General features: G+C 40.1%; 1 protein-coding gene across 2 annotated transcripts in view; it reads left to right on the top strand.

Annotated features, from left to right (window-relative positions):
* The first annotated feature begins 8 nt into the window (after window positions 1-8).
* DEPDC4 (DEP domain containing 4) overlaps window positions 9-13,569 on the top strand; it is a 22,666-nt gene continuing 9,105 nt past the window's right edge. For both annotated transcript variants that reach the window (XM_019515005.1, XM_019515006.1), the window contains exons 1-7: window positions 9-98; window positions 553-964; window positions 3,004-3,155; window positions 3,333-3,519; window positions 7,711-7,937; window positions 10,239-10,381; window positions 10,614-10,739. In XM_019515005.1, coding sequence (XP_019370550.1) covers window positions 26-98; window positions 553-964; window positions 3,004-3,155; window positions 3,333-3,519; window positions 7,711-7,937; window positions 10,239-10,381; window positions 10,614-10,739 — 1,320 coding nt within the window. In that variant the 5' untranslated portion in view covers window positions 9-25. The remainder of the gene's footprint in view (window positions 99-552; window positions 965-3,003; window positions 3,156-3,332; window positions 3,520-7,710; window positions 7,938-10,238; window positions 10,382-10,613; window positions 10,740-13,569) is intronic.

Raw genomic sequence — 13,569 nt, forward strand, 5'->3', positions numbered from 1 at the left:
CAGGCAGGGGGCGGGGCTTGCAGCCATGGCGGCGCCTTTGACTCCGCGGTTCCGGCGGCTCCGCAGCCAGGCGGAGCTCCGGCGGCGGCGGTCAGGGGGTGAGAGCGTCGCCCCCCTTCCCCGCAGCTAGCCTCCGTGTCACTGGCCTAGGGGACCCCCAACAGCCGCATCTCGGGGGGAGACCCCTCCCCTTCCCTCCCCTCCTGCTGCAGTAGGAAGACCCTGGTTCTCTTCCCGATTCTGATCGCTCCCCTGGGTGCGCAGTCGGGGACACTGGGGAAAGAGGACAGAGGTGTTTAGAGTTTCTTCCAGCCCTGTTAGTCTTCCTTTGGGGGTGGACGCAGTGGCCAGGGCCCCGTCAGTCTCGCCTGTGGGTGGCAGACGGGGCCTGGAGCCGAATCAAGGGGCAAGCTGGTGTGTGTGGCCACCGCTTCTCTCTGGCTACTCTTAGGAAAACAAGATTTCATTTTCGGGCGTGTCAAAGGAGAGCAACGTGGTCAGAAGTGAATTGTGCATGTTTTCAGTAACACAGCTGCTGTCATGTTGTTGCAGGCCCTGATGGCCCTTTTCAAGCCACTCAGTTATGGAATGGCATGATCCGTGCTCTTCGGGACTCGGTGGTAATCAAGAGGAGACGGCAGCATCTAAGGATGTACAGGAACTGCTTCACTGGCTCCGACGCTGTTGATGTGGTGCTGAGTCATCTTATGCGAAGCACATACTTAAGCAGTAATGATATTTCTCGTGCGAAGGGAGTCCGCGTGTGCCAAGTATTGATGGAACGGAAGGTGTTTGAGCCAGTTGGAACAAAGCTATTCAAGAATGAGAAAGACCTGGAGTTTGAGGACACAAATAGCAGCCTTTATAGGTTTGTGGACCACAGTCTTTCTCCTTGTGAACTGAAAGAGAACAAAGATGCTGAGAACTTGTCCCCTGAGGAAGTACTTGAGCTGAAGGCAGAAAGGTTAGTCATGGTCAGGTTTCACCGCATCTCCACCCCTCCCTCCCCATGTGGTATTCAAATTGCCTTCTCCAGTCATATAAGGTAAGCCACTGAGACCTATGAAACCTATTGGTACACCAAGTTCTTCTCAGTTTTGGGAGACTATATAGTTTATCATGATACCATCCTGGATTTCACTGGTAATGCTAATCACCTGAAGTGTTCTCCAAGCTGGCTGCCTATAGCAAAATCTGCCTTTTTCCTCAGTAACCAGTATGTGTGTCTTCTGTAAGGAAGCTGGGGACAGAGGCAGTTTAATAACATGGAATTGAGTTTGGTGTTTGACTAAGCATGGGTCCAGCGCTCCATGTTCTCATTCCAATTTTAATGCTGATCTCCTGTTCGGGTTATTTTTCATATTATAAAAAGTCATCCCCCCTACTCCAGCTTGTAACACAAGTTATTTTTCATTGATGTGCTGTGATTACTAGTGCTTATAAAGCACTATGGAAGGATTGTGCTCCTTGAAATATACATGGAGCTGACCAGTTGATCTCAGGCATCTTTTCAGTTTGTAGTCGTCTTAACCCAGATCAACTACAAATTTGTTTACGCTAAGCTGCGAAAGGACTCCAATGGAAGGGTTCTCTCTCTGCCTATAGCTAGTCCTGTCACCCCAGTCTACTCTGACACCTCCCTGGTCCCCACACCTGCGATGCCTTGCTGGAGGAAAAAAAAAGTGAGCTGGGTTGTGTCCTACCTCTGCTGAGCAGGAGCATGGGGAAAGGAGAGCAGGAGGGTGGCATGCACAGGGAAGAGGAATCTGATAATGTCTGAACACACCAGTGGGGCTTCTGGCATCTATCGGCTCCCTGGCTATCTTATCTGAAGTGAATCTTTTCCAGCTCAGTCACTGAGTCCAGCCCATTTTGGTCTCAGTCTCTCTGGGCCTAGGGTTCTTGGGTCTTCAGACCTCTTCTCCCAGTCCCTGATCACTTCTGTACTTCTGCCCTTCTAGAACTCAAAGCCTTGGGCTTGACAAACATACCACCTAACTTTTAGACCACAGTGGCAGGTCCTTAGGCCCCCACTCAGCTTGGGTTCCTGCATCTTCTGACCCACTTCTTGGATGGGAGAAATGTCACACAGGCTGTTAAGCAACCTGTTATGCAGCCTCCTTGTCTACCCTTATAGCTGTTCCCCATCCACCAAGTGCCTGTTGAAAAGAAGATTCAATTTAGCTTCTTTCCCACCTCAGAAAATTCTGACAGAGTCCACAACACAAGAGTTTGCTGCTTGGCCCTGGTACTAGAATAAAGAATCTGAAGTAAAACCCATCCAGGATTAGTCATTTTGTCCATCACAGCATTCCTTCTGTCCAGCAAGAACAATTCATCTCTTCCACAATCAGAGCTTGATTAACTTTCCCTTCTCAGGCGAGAGCTTTTATACCCCCTAGCCCCTCCCCCTTTCCAGTCACTTGAACTGTTCTGCTTCTCTTGGTAGGAGTGTCTTACTACCTTTGCAGGGTTCATGCTAGTGGTGTCTATCTTAACTCCTAAGAAACTTTTCAGGTCTCTGGCTCTCACTACCCTAAAGGGGTGTCTTTGTGTGAACACCCCTGCCACAGCAGTGGACAGGTAAAAATGCCCTGGTTAAGGGCTGCTACTAGGGTGGCCATCATAGAGGACATTCTGGTTTTCTGCTGCTCTGTCCTTTATTGATATGAATCCCAACACTTTTATGTCCTCTATTTTTCTCTCGAAGAGAAAGATAGAAGACATAAAGGTGTCAGGATTCATATCAATAGAGGACAGAGCACAACCGGACTGTCCCCTATAACAGCCACCCTAGCTGCAACATGTGTATGCTTTCCTGCTTTATTAGGGTTTCTGCTAACTGTAAATCAAGCAGGAAAGCCAGCTATCCAAAAACACTATCCAAATCTTAATTTATATAATTTGTGCAACTGAAAGAAATGTAGAACTGTCATTTAGGCAGACTTTTTTAATGCTCTCTGGATTGTATTTATTATGAACTTACATTTTTTTTCATGACAGACAAAAATGTGACACAACAATTTCAAATCCCTTGGCATTTGAAGCTGCTGATAAAAAGGAGATAGAGGAACTTCTTCAGTCAATGAATATACATCCATCTTTTTTGCCTAAAGTTCTAGTTAGTGAACCATTCCATCTGCTTTCACAAAGAGGTGATTACTTGCATTTTACTTGAAAATAAGTACTCTTCACCTGTTCAAAAATAGCTTATTGTAATATTAAATAGAAATGCTTTTTTTTGCTGTTTTAAAATAGTAAACAACATTTTATAAATATGTTCCCAATAACCTAACTTATCTGGGTGTTTGTTTCTCTCTCTGTGCTCCCAGTTATAGAAGATGTGTGGAAACAACAGACTCTATTACGGCTGCTGCAGTTAATTGATCTTCCAATCCTGGAAAATATTTTAGAATCCCCAAGAAAGAAAAAAAATAATCGGTTTGGGAAAGAGGAAGACCTGATTATCTCAAATACTTTCTTGGATAGAGAGGTCATATGCAGTTTAAATCTGCCTGAGTGAGTTATACATCTCTTATACATTTTGAATATTTTAGAATACTTCTAATTTCACTCTGACTTTTTCAATTTCTACTTTAAGTGGGCAGGGTAGGGCTTGTGGTTGAGTGATACCCTTAGATGTGTGTGATATATTACCTGGACTGCTGCCTTTCAGTGAACTCCCTTGTTACTTCTGAGAATACTTATAAGTAAAGAGGTATTTAAATAGGCAAGAACTATATCCTAATGGGTGCATGGGAGGAAGCTTATAAGAAGTAGAAACTTAGACAAATAACTTGGGAAGAGTATAAGAGCATTGCTCGGGCATGCAGGGATGAAGCCAGGAAGGCCAAAGTGCAATTGGAGTTGTGGCTAGTAAGAGATGTAAAGCATAACAAGAAGGGTTTCTACAAGTATGTTGGTAGCAAGAGGAATATCAGGAAAAGTGTGGGTCCCTTACTGAATGGGGGAGGCAACTTTGTGACAGAGGATGCAGAAAAGGCTGAAGTGCCCAATGCCTTTTTTGCCTAAGTCTTCACAGGCAAGGTCAGCTCTCAGACTATTACACTGGGCAGCACAGTTTGGGGAGCAGCCCTCAGTGGTGAAAGAACAGGTTAGGGTGTACTTAGAAAAGCTGGACATGTACAAGTCCATGGGGCTGGTGAATGTGGTGTGCCTTGATTTTAACAAGGCTTTTGATACATTCTCCCAGGCAGACTAAGGAAGTATGGGCTGAATGAATGGACTGTAAAGTGGATAGGAAACTGGCTGAAGCATTGGGCTCAGAGAGTAGTAATCAATGGATCGATGTCTAGTTTGCACTTGGTATCAAGTGGAGTGTCCAAGGGGTTGGTCCTGGGGCCAGTTTTGTTCAATGTCTTCGTCAGCAACCTAGAAGATGGCATAGAGTGCACCCTTAGCAAGTTTGCAGATAACACCAAGCTGGGGGGAGTAGTAGATAAGCTGGAGGGTAGGGCTAGGATTCAGAGTGAGCTTGACAGATTGCAGCATTGGGCTGAAAGGAATTTCATGGGGTTCAACAAGGACAAGTGTAAAGTCCTGCACTTAGGATGGAACAATCCCATGCACCAGTACAGGCTGGGGGCTGACTGGCGGGGCAGCAGGTCTGCAGAAAAGGATGTGGGGGTTACAGTAAACAATAAGCTGAATGAGCTAATAGTGTGCCCTTGTTGCCAGGAAGGTTAGCGGCATACTGGGCTGCATTGGTAGCAGTGTTGCCAGCAGGTCAAGGGAAGTGATTCTTTTCTTCTATTCAGCACTGGTGAGGCCACATCTGCAGTACTGTGTCCCGTTTTTATCCCCCCACTACAGAAAGGATGTGGACAAATTGGAGAGAGTCTAATGGAGGGCAGTGAAAATGGTGAGGGGGCTGGGCACATGACTTATGAGGAAAGACTGAGGGAACTGTGTTTATTTAGTCTAGAGAAGAAGAGACTGAGAGGGGACTTAATACCAGCCTTCAACTACCTGAAGGGAGATTCAAAAGAGGATTGAGCTAGACTGTTCTCAGTGGTGGCAGATGACCAAACAAGGAGCAATAGTCTCAAGTTGCAGCAAGGGAAGTTTAGGTTAGATATTAGGAAGAATTTTCTCACTAGGAGGGTAGTAAAACACTGGAACAGGTTACCCAGGGAAGTTATGGAAGCTCCATCCTTGGAGGCTTTCAAAACCCAGCTAGACAAAGCTTTGGGTGGGATGATGTATTTGGGGATGGTTTTGCTTTGAGCAGGAGGTCGGATTAGGTGATCTCCTGAGGTCCCTTCCAACCCCAAGTTTCTATGATTCTGGATTGCACAGTTCCTGATTAAATGTTTCTTACTTATTTATGTCTGTGTGGAAAGTGGAACAGATGAATTCTGATCTTAAATAAGTGAAACATTCTAAAGGGATTTTTAGAAACACTTTAATAGTGATGGTACAGAGAATGTCTAAGGCAAATAGAGCATCTGTTAAATTAAAGGAAAGCCCTGCTAGTGACATTGAAGGGTCACTATGCCGTGTAAATGATTATATACAATAAAACATGGCAATTTGGTGCCAGCATTTTTTTGTCTTTCTAAACTTCCACTGTTTCTGACTTGTTCCTGTTGGTTGCATCTGGATTGATTATCCTCTCAATAGCTTGTACTATAGCCGAATAAAATTTCTGTTTGGTAGCAATTGCATAATGAATAGAGGTATATGTCCTTATATATGCATGTCCTAAGGTCAGATCCAACAAAGAATCATCCATTCTTGTGCTGGCACTTCCCCTAGTCATGCCTTGAAAAATAAATTTGGTTTGGGCCTGGTAAACTCTCCCAACTTTGATTCTGGTACTGTTTAGGTCAGTCTTCATGGCTCTTGGCTAAAGCATTACACTAGGAATTGATGTTTGGCTAACTTTTACTGGAAGTTCCCCAAATCTCTTCTTTTTGAGAACAGAAGATGAAGATTGACAGATGTAGGTCTTAAATGATAGTTTTATCTTCTCTTGAGGGAAATAAACTTTCTCACAAATGTTTTCTCACAAGGCGTTGGTCAAAGAGTCTGGGCATAGATGAAGATTCAGAAGTTTTTACAGGCTTTTCAACAATTTGAGCTTTCATTTCTTCAAAAATAGCTTGTTGAGTGACTAATTGTTTTCTTCTCACACTCCAATCTTTCTGAATGAGTCATTTTTTGTTTTGATTCTTATACCATCTCTGCAAATTATTCAAGGTCTTTGTTTCTTCCCTTTAGTTTCTTTGCTTTAATCTGTGGCTTAAAGCAAAGTGATGCTTCGCATACATTAGCAAAATGACCATCTTCTGCCTATGGTTGTCAATGGTGTTTCAACTCTGTTAGTATCAGTCTTTTGTAGATAGAGACTTTCAGCACTACAAAATCCTGTTCTGTGCTGGGAGAGGTAGTGTAGAGTTGGAATTTTAACAGTTAGGCAGTTTTGAAAATGACCTGACCTGTTCTTACTACATTGGTGCTCCTCTCTTTAAGAACAATTCTTGAAACTAGTCTTTAAGAAAAATTGAGAAAAAAAACAAGATTGGGTCTAATCAAGCAGCTTTGACTGATTCTGGATGCGTCTCCATGTGTGCTTTTTTTAATGCACAGTAAAATAGGTTACTGTGCATTAGTGTCATGTAAAAAGAACATGCAGTTATGCTAATGCACAGTAAAATAGGCTGCCTGTGCAGTAAGTGGCACTTAACAAATGTGTGCTTTTCGTGCTGTGCATTAGGGCAGCCTAATCCACATTTATTTAGTACCTCACATTGAAGTTACTAAATATAATACGTGTTAGAAAAAAGTGCATTAATGAATATGTAGACACCCTCTGAGAATCAAATTTTAAGCTCAGCTTAATTTTCAGCAAGATTTCCAACTGAGAAATCATTGTATGTTCACCTTCAATCAGTCAGAACTCTAGTTTAGGCTGTTCCTGAATACACTAGCCAAGGAGTCATTTCCCATTTGGATTCAAAATAGTTGTGAAGTAGTCTCAAAGATAAAATAGACTGGAATTGGGATATGTTTGCCCCCACCCCTTTCCTTATTGCATCCTGGGGGGTTTTTGATGTATCTTGCTTGTCAATGAAGAGAAGGAAGGGTCTGCCTCCCTGCAGGTCTTACCTCACAAATTACTCCCTTCCTGCTTTGTACTACAGGTAGTTAGTTAACTGTATTGGTAGCATCTCTGCAGTGCTCTTGTTTGCAGTACCCGTCTTAAATTTAGTGCCTGTATTTTGCTCACTTCCATTTAATGATCTGATTCGTTGAGTTTTTCAAGGTTTAAAGTGTTGATGTTTTTGTCTTTTGAGGGACAAAAACTAAACAGTTAACTTTAAAGATTCAATCCTTTGGCAACCTGTTTAGCTCTTGTTTTGGGGCTGGCTAAATCTCTTCACGTAGCACACACATTTCTAAAGCATCTCTTATGGCTCTCTGTGCTTGCAGCTCTGCTGGAAGCCAGAACAAGTATATTGTTTGTAGCTTTGGAAGGGGATACTAAAGTTGTAGTTTACACTTGTTCAAATTACTATCACTAACAGGATGTTTGAAATAAATTAACTGCTTGTTAAGTGAGCTGGGCAATGTATGAATTTCAAATGTGCAATACTTGCATACGATTAATTCACGTGATCTTTAGCTTAAATTATTTTGCCCAATGCTAAACGTCAATACTAAAACTAACTTTTCCCCCCTCCCCAGGCTTGATGAATGGCTCTGTGCTGCAATTGAATGCTTGGAATATTTCCCAGACCAGCTAATAGTGATGGTTAACCAGCAGTTACTCCAAATCAGTAGTGAGCCAAGTGACTTGAATATGCACAAGAAGATACTTTTTGATGTTATAGTAAAACATTATAATCGAATGAGAGATCCCCTTCTCACCAATCAGGATCTTGATGTTCATACAGGAATCATTGAACTTATAGGTAAGAGCAAGTTAAAAACAAACAAACAATGTACAGGTGAATACTATTTTTAAAATTAATTAGATTATTTTTCAATTTTTTTAAAAAATAGGTATCAGATGAGTGCCAAATTACTTTGTTATACCAGGTTCTGCCAACCAAAAATAGGGACCTTTTCGTTTCTTACCTTAATTCCAGGATTATGAGGTCATGCTACAATACTAATAAGTGTGATTCTCTAGCCTCTGGCAAAGAATCAGAGTTTCCCAACCTGAAACGATAGTAAGGGTGTCATTTAAACTGAAGTGTAAGGTAAACCCTGCTCTGAGAGTGCCTTGTAGTATTTATGGAGTATAAGATGTAGAGAATCTTAATTTAAATTTATAGTTTTCAGAGATCCATGCTACGGCTCCATTGCACATGAACATGGCAGTATTCATGAAGAAATGGAACGTAAGGAGACTATAAGTGTATAAACCCCTTCAATAAGAAAATGCAATAAGCAATGTATTATCCTAAGCCTTTTGCCAGAAAAAGTAGTACAATAGAGGGAGCATTAAAGTGATATGGTTATAAGAACACAGGAAATTATCAACCCAGAATTACAAATCTGAAATGGTTGGTGTAAAGAAGTCTTCCACTTACTGTATTTTCACCAAAAGTGAAAGTACGGTAGTTCAAACAAGAGTGCCTTTTGTGTAAATTGTCAAATAATTCAAATATAATAGGAATTTAAAATCCTTAATCCCTGTAGAACACTTTTTTAAAATACAGAAATATTTTAAACAGAAAAACAGCATGCCATGTAATCATGCCATGCTTTGTTGTACCAGTTCTCTAAGGGACATCCTACTTTCTTACACTTATTTTATTCCTTTATGATTTCCCAAACTAGTCGACCAAAATCTTCTGGGTAAATAGTTTCTAGTTTACTTTCTATTTCTTCTTGTACAAGAGATTGCAAGAAGTTTCTGAAATGTATTAGGTTTAATTCAGATGCTTCAGGTTTACATTCAGCTGCCCACAATATCCAAAATTGTATTAGGAGGAGCTCCTACTATATTTATAACCACCTGTCCCAAGTACTTGCTGTTGAATTGGTTTAGACTATCAGTATATTAGTCTTATTGCTGGACATGTAGAACTAAAGGGTTCATGTGGATGGTGGTAGGGGTGATGTATGTGTGGTTTGGTTTTTGTTTTGGGGAGAAGGTTTGGCAAATGTAGAAAACTTTATTTTTTTCTTATGTATAACATCTGCTTGCAAATGCAGGTATCTTGATGCAGACTGTTTCTGTGTTGTTATCAGTTTTTAGTCTTGTTTTAAAGGAAAATTACCCACCTCTACCATTGCCCTTGAGACCAAGGGGCATCAGGGTTAGAACGTGTTACCCCCTCTACCAGAAACAGATCCTAGACCTGAATAGCATTTACCCTTACCTCTTTCATTTTGACTCCTTTCCATTTAAAACATCCCAATAACCTTTTGAAAACTTAAGCATGGTCAAAAACTGTTTTAAGTGTGTAGAATCTGGAAATGTCCAGTCTTCCTCAGTTACTTAAGCTCCTGTCAGTTTCTTTCCATAATTTCCTTCTGATCTTTTCTTTCTGTCCATTCTCTTCTCTGGCTGTGTGCCCCTCATTTACCCTTTCTTCTTTATTTTCCAAGTTAATTCACTTCTACTGTTCTTCTGCTTTCTTTTTTTTTTCTTTAGGGGAAAAAGTTCATGAACCACTGCATAAAAATGTAGTAGTTTTTATTTACTGCAAAAAAGTCTTTTTGGTTCAGTGACTATGACTAGCCTGGGAATCAGACTTGACTGGGTTCTGATCTTAACTGTAATGGCAGAATGGGCAAGTGATTTGTATGAAGGTTAAGTTTCATGATCCCCACGTACAGATAGGGTTAACAGTCTTAAAAGCTATGAGGAGGTGGGGATTGAAACTCTCTTCGCCCACTTAATATAAGAAAATTCCTTTTCGGATGCAGGGAGGGAGGAATCATCAAGAGAACATACATTTTTATTTTTTAAGCTTTTCAGCACTGAGAAAGAGGTATCATTCATAATGCAAGAAGCAGTCCAGGATAAAGGCCAATGGTGTGGAAACACCCATTGAATGTTAGAAGGTAAAATAGTGGTGGTCGCATCTGGTACATTTAAAGACTTCAAAATAGTTAGGGGGTTTCTTAAAAACATCCTAATCTAACCAGGATAGAAGCTGTAAGCCTAGAATTCAAATTTGAATCTCTTATTTAAAATAAATCTTGCTGATATTAAGATTAATGTACTGCACTATGTACAGTATTTCTCTAACATTTAGAGCATGGAAAAACAGAACAAGCTCTGGAAGGACTGCAGCTTTACTTAAAATTACTAGAGCCAAACATTCGGGAAGAACTCCGTAGACTACTGATGTTTATAGCTATTGCCTCAGAACCAGAGGGCTACAAGTTACAGAAACAAGTAAGTACTGTATCTAAATATAGATGTGAAAGATATCGTTCCTTTATTGTAATGTTAATAGACATTTGTTTAATTTTGTTTGGTAACACTTCCTTTCCTGTTTAATGCTTTTTAAAACCTAAATGTACCCTTGCAACAGTGTAGGTTTCATGATTGACTGTTAGGAAATAGTCTTAATAGACATCTATGATTCTGCCAAATTTAATCTGTGATGTAATTCTCTTTTTTATAGTTTGATAACAGATCAGTTATCATCAAGACTTTCACCAAGACCATCTTACAAAATAATGGATTGTCAAAACCAAAGCTGGAACAGCTATTTCAGTTCCTGATGAAGAATTGCTTTGAACTGTTCCAGGTATTTCCTTCCCCTTTTCTGACACGCTTTGATTTTGTCACATATAATGTTAATTGCCAAAAAGCAGCTTTATAGCAACGTGCTTTTGGTGTATGTGATGACAGTATTTAAAGGCTATGTATTTAAATAAAGGCAGAAGTTGGTTCTGATCCTCTAGGTTTGTAGGCTATCTGACCACTTTAAAGGTTCTTCTACACAATATCTTTCTTGCCATGCTTCTTTTCATTTCATTTAAGAATAGCCTGTAGGATACTAAACCACTTCTAATAAGAATTTTGGTTTCTTTGGTTTGTTTTTTTCCTGGAGGAAATCTTTTTGAATCATGCACCTCTGTTTCCATTGTCTCTTCCTTCCAAACTTTTAAGTTTACTGTAGGAATTCTCTCTCCAGCAAAACATTGCTAAAAACTCTTAAGAAGCCAGATAATATAACAGATTTACCCCTCTGTAATTAAATTGTAGATATGGAAAATCATAACATAAATGGAGACAGGGCAAGCAGTGGGAGCAGGGCAGGTGGCAAGGGAATCAAAGTGTCCATTGTGGATTTGTGCTCCTCGCTCATTGCCTGCGACACGAGTTTCTGTAGTTGCCATCCCCATTATGACAGTGTCCTGTGCTTGTGTACTGTCTGCTGTTTGTGTTGTGTACTGTCTGCTTTACAAAATTGTCTTGTAAAGGTGGTAGAAATGGGTCTGGGTTCAGTACAGTTGAGGTCTTGGAACATATCCCTATTTGTTACATTGTAAAGTGGGTTCCCTTTATGCAAATTTAAGATGCATGCTGTTTTCCAGGAACACATGTACAGCTTAAAGCAAGGAAAACCTGTATTCCTGATGGATACTACTATGTTTTCTTCAATACAACACACCCTAGAATATAATATGCACATTGTTTTTAAAAATCAGAATGACGAAAAAGATCTTTGTAATAAGAAACTGAGTAGAAGCCAATAGGGAAGCCAAGCCTGCTCATTGTTCTGCTTTCTCTGGATTGCTGCAGATCTTATATTCAGTTTTACCAATAAGAGGCAAGACCTACTCTTAACATATTTCTCACTTATAACACGCCCTTCAGTTTTCAGGTTTTCAGCACCTTTTTGTGGGAGGGAGCTGAGGAGGAGCAGGGGTGATGCATGTTGTACGCAGAGAATATGGTATTAAAAAAACCAAACCCTGTACATTCAAGCATGTAAGCAATGTACCTTTCTACTCTAGATAAAATATGGAAAGTTAGCTTTAACTTGCATGGTATATGGTAAATCTGTAGTGCTTCTTTTGCAGTTATTCTAATTGCACACAATACTAGGCGGTACTAAACTAGTACCTAGGTAGTAGTTATACTAGGTAATCTGGCAGTTAACCTTCATCCTGGCTGCCTTAAAAAGTCAAATGGATATTAAATGCTTATACTAAAACCAAACCACTTTTTTCTTCTTTTTGTCAGCCTTACATATGATGTGGCAGTGACTCTAAAATACTTGCATGCCACTCTTCACTGCTTCCTTTCTTCTGGGCTCAGAAATAGAAACATTAAAGCAGAACAACAAAAGCTGTTCTTGCATTACTTACTGTTAGGTTGAAACTGTCAAGTAGTGCATGAATCTGTTTTTGTAAAGCCTCTGATCTAGTTCTCAGCTAAAGAGTTTCAGATAAATATTGAATATTTGGTGTACTTAATGAAAGCTCTGTAAATCACTGTAAGGCTTGTCCTTCAGTAGGAATAGGTGAGCCAGTCCCATAGGTACACAAGCAGGAAATCTATTCTCCTTTTAAGGGCAGAAGGTGATGGTCCTTAATTTCCCAGTCCTTCCCTCCTCTTTGCAGATATTGCTAGTGTTCTGATATTGTATTAATATCTCTAATTACTGACCCATGATAAACTAGGTTGGCAGTCACCTCTTGAACACCTGGAAGAGTACCAGTTTGAAATGTTGCTTTTAAGATCTTCGGGCCAAGATGAATACTTCTGGAGAGTTTTGAAAGAGAGAAAGGGCTTCAGTTCTGGGGTACTAACCAGGCCTCATAAATTCCTAAGCTGAGCTGTTCTGAAGTTAATGTTTCTTTTTAACTTGTTGTCCTTGGTAAAAAGTGGTACCTTAGAACGAAAGAAGGGGACTAGTTATTAATTAATAGAACTTTCAATATAACTGTTTAGTTTGCAAAGCCCAGTGGAGATGGTTATAATGAGGGTCAAGGCTGGTAGCAGAGGGATACTTTTTTTGTGCAGTTAGCAATCCTCTGTCAATTCCTACCACTCTACCCAAACTTCCCCTAAATAAGTAAATAATATAAAAAAGCTAAAAATCCTTAGGTAAGTTGTAGATAAGCTCTCAAATCTTAAGAGAACACTGTTTCTTTTTAAACAACCTGGAATTAAAGTTTTATATTGCCTTTTTACATATGTTAATGTCATCCAGACAATTAACTTGATATTACCCCCTTCTCTCAAAGGCTACTAAAAATGTAAATGAACCTTTGTGAAATTATTTGATTCAATCACTAAGTCATCCTACCAAAAATTAACCTCTTAAATGCTCCAAGCGTCTATATGGCTTGCTGCAAGCATTTGTCTTGCTTAGCTTCCTATAGTGAATTGTTCATGGGACACCACAATAAAGCACTTTCTTGAGTGTCTTGCAGGTCTGAACTGAACTGGAGTGATCCTTATGTCCTTTCACTTTTTTACTTTCTTTAAGCTACTTACTTTTCACTTCCTGAACTAATATAAGAAAACTTTACTGAAAGCTTATTTACATGCACCAGCTTAACTCTAGCTTTAAGCTTTTTGGCCTGTTCTTGTGAGTATGTATATCATGTAGTAAACTACTT

The sequence above is a fragment of the Gavialis gangeticus genome, unplaced genomic scaffold (genome assembly GCF_001723915.1).
Source record: "Gavialis gangeticus isolate Ggan-Ray unplaced genomic scaffold, GavGan_comp1, whole genome shotgun sequence".
Lineage (NCBI taxonomy): Eukaryota > Metazoa > Chordata > Crocodylia > Gavialidae > Gavialis > Gavialis gangeticus.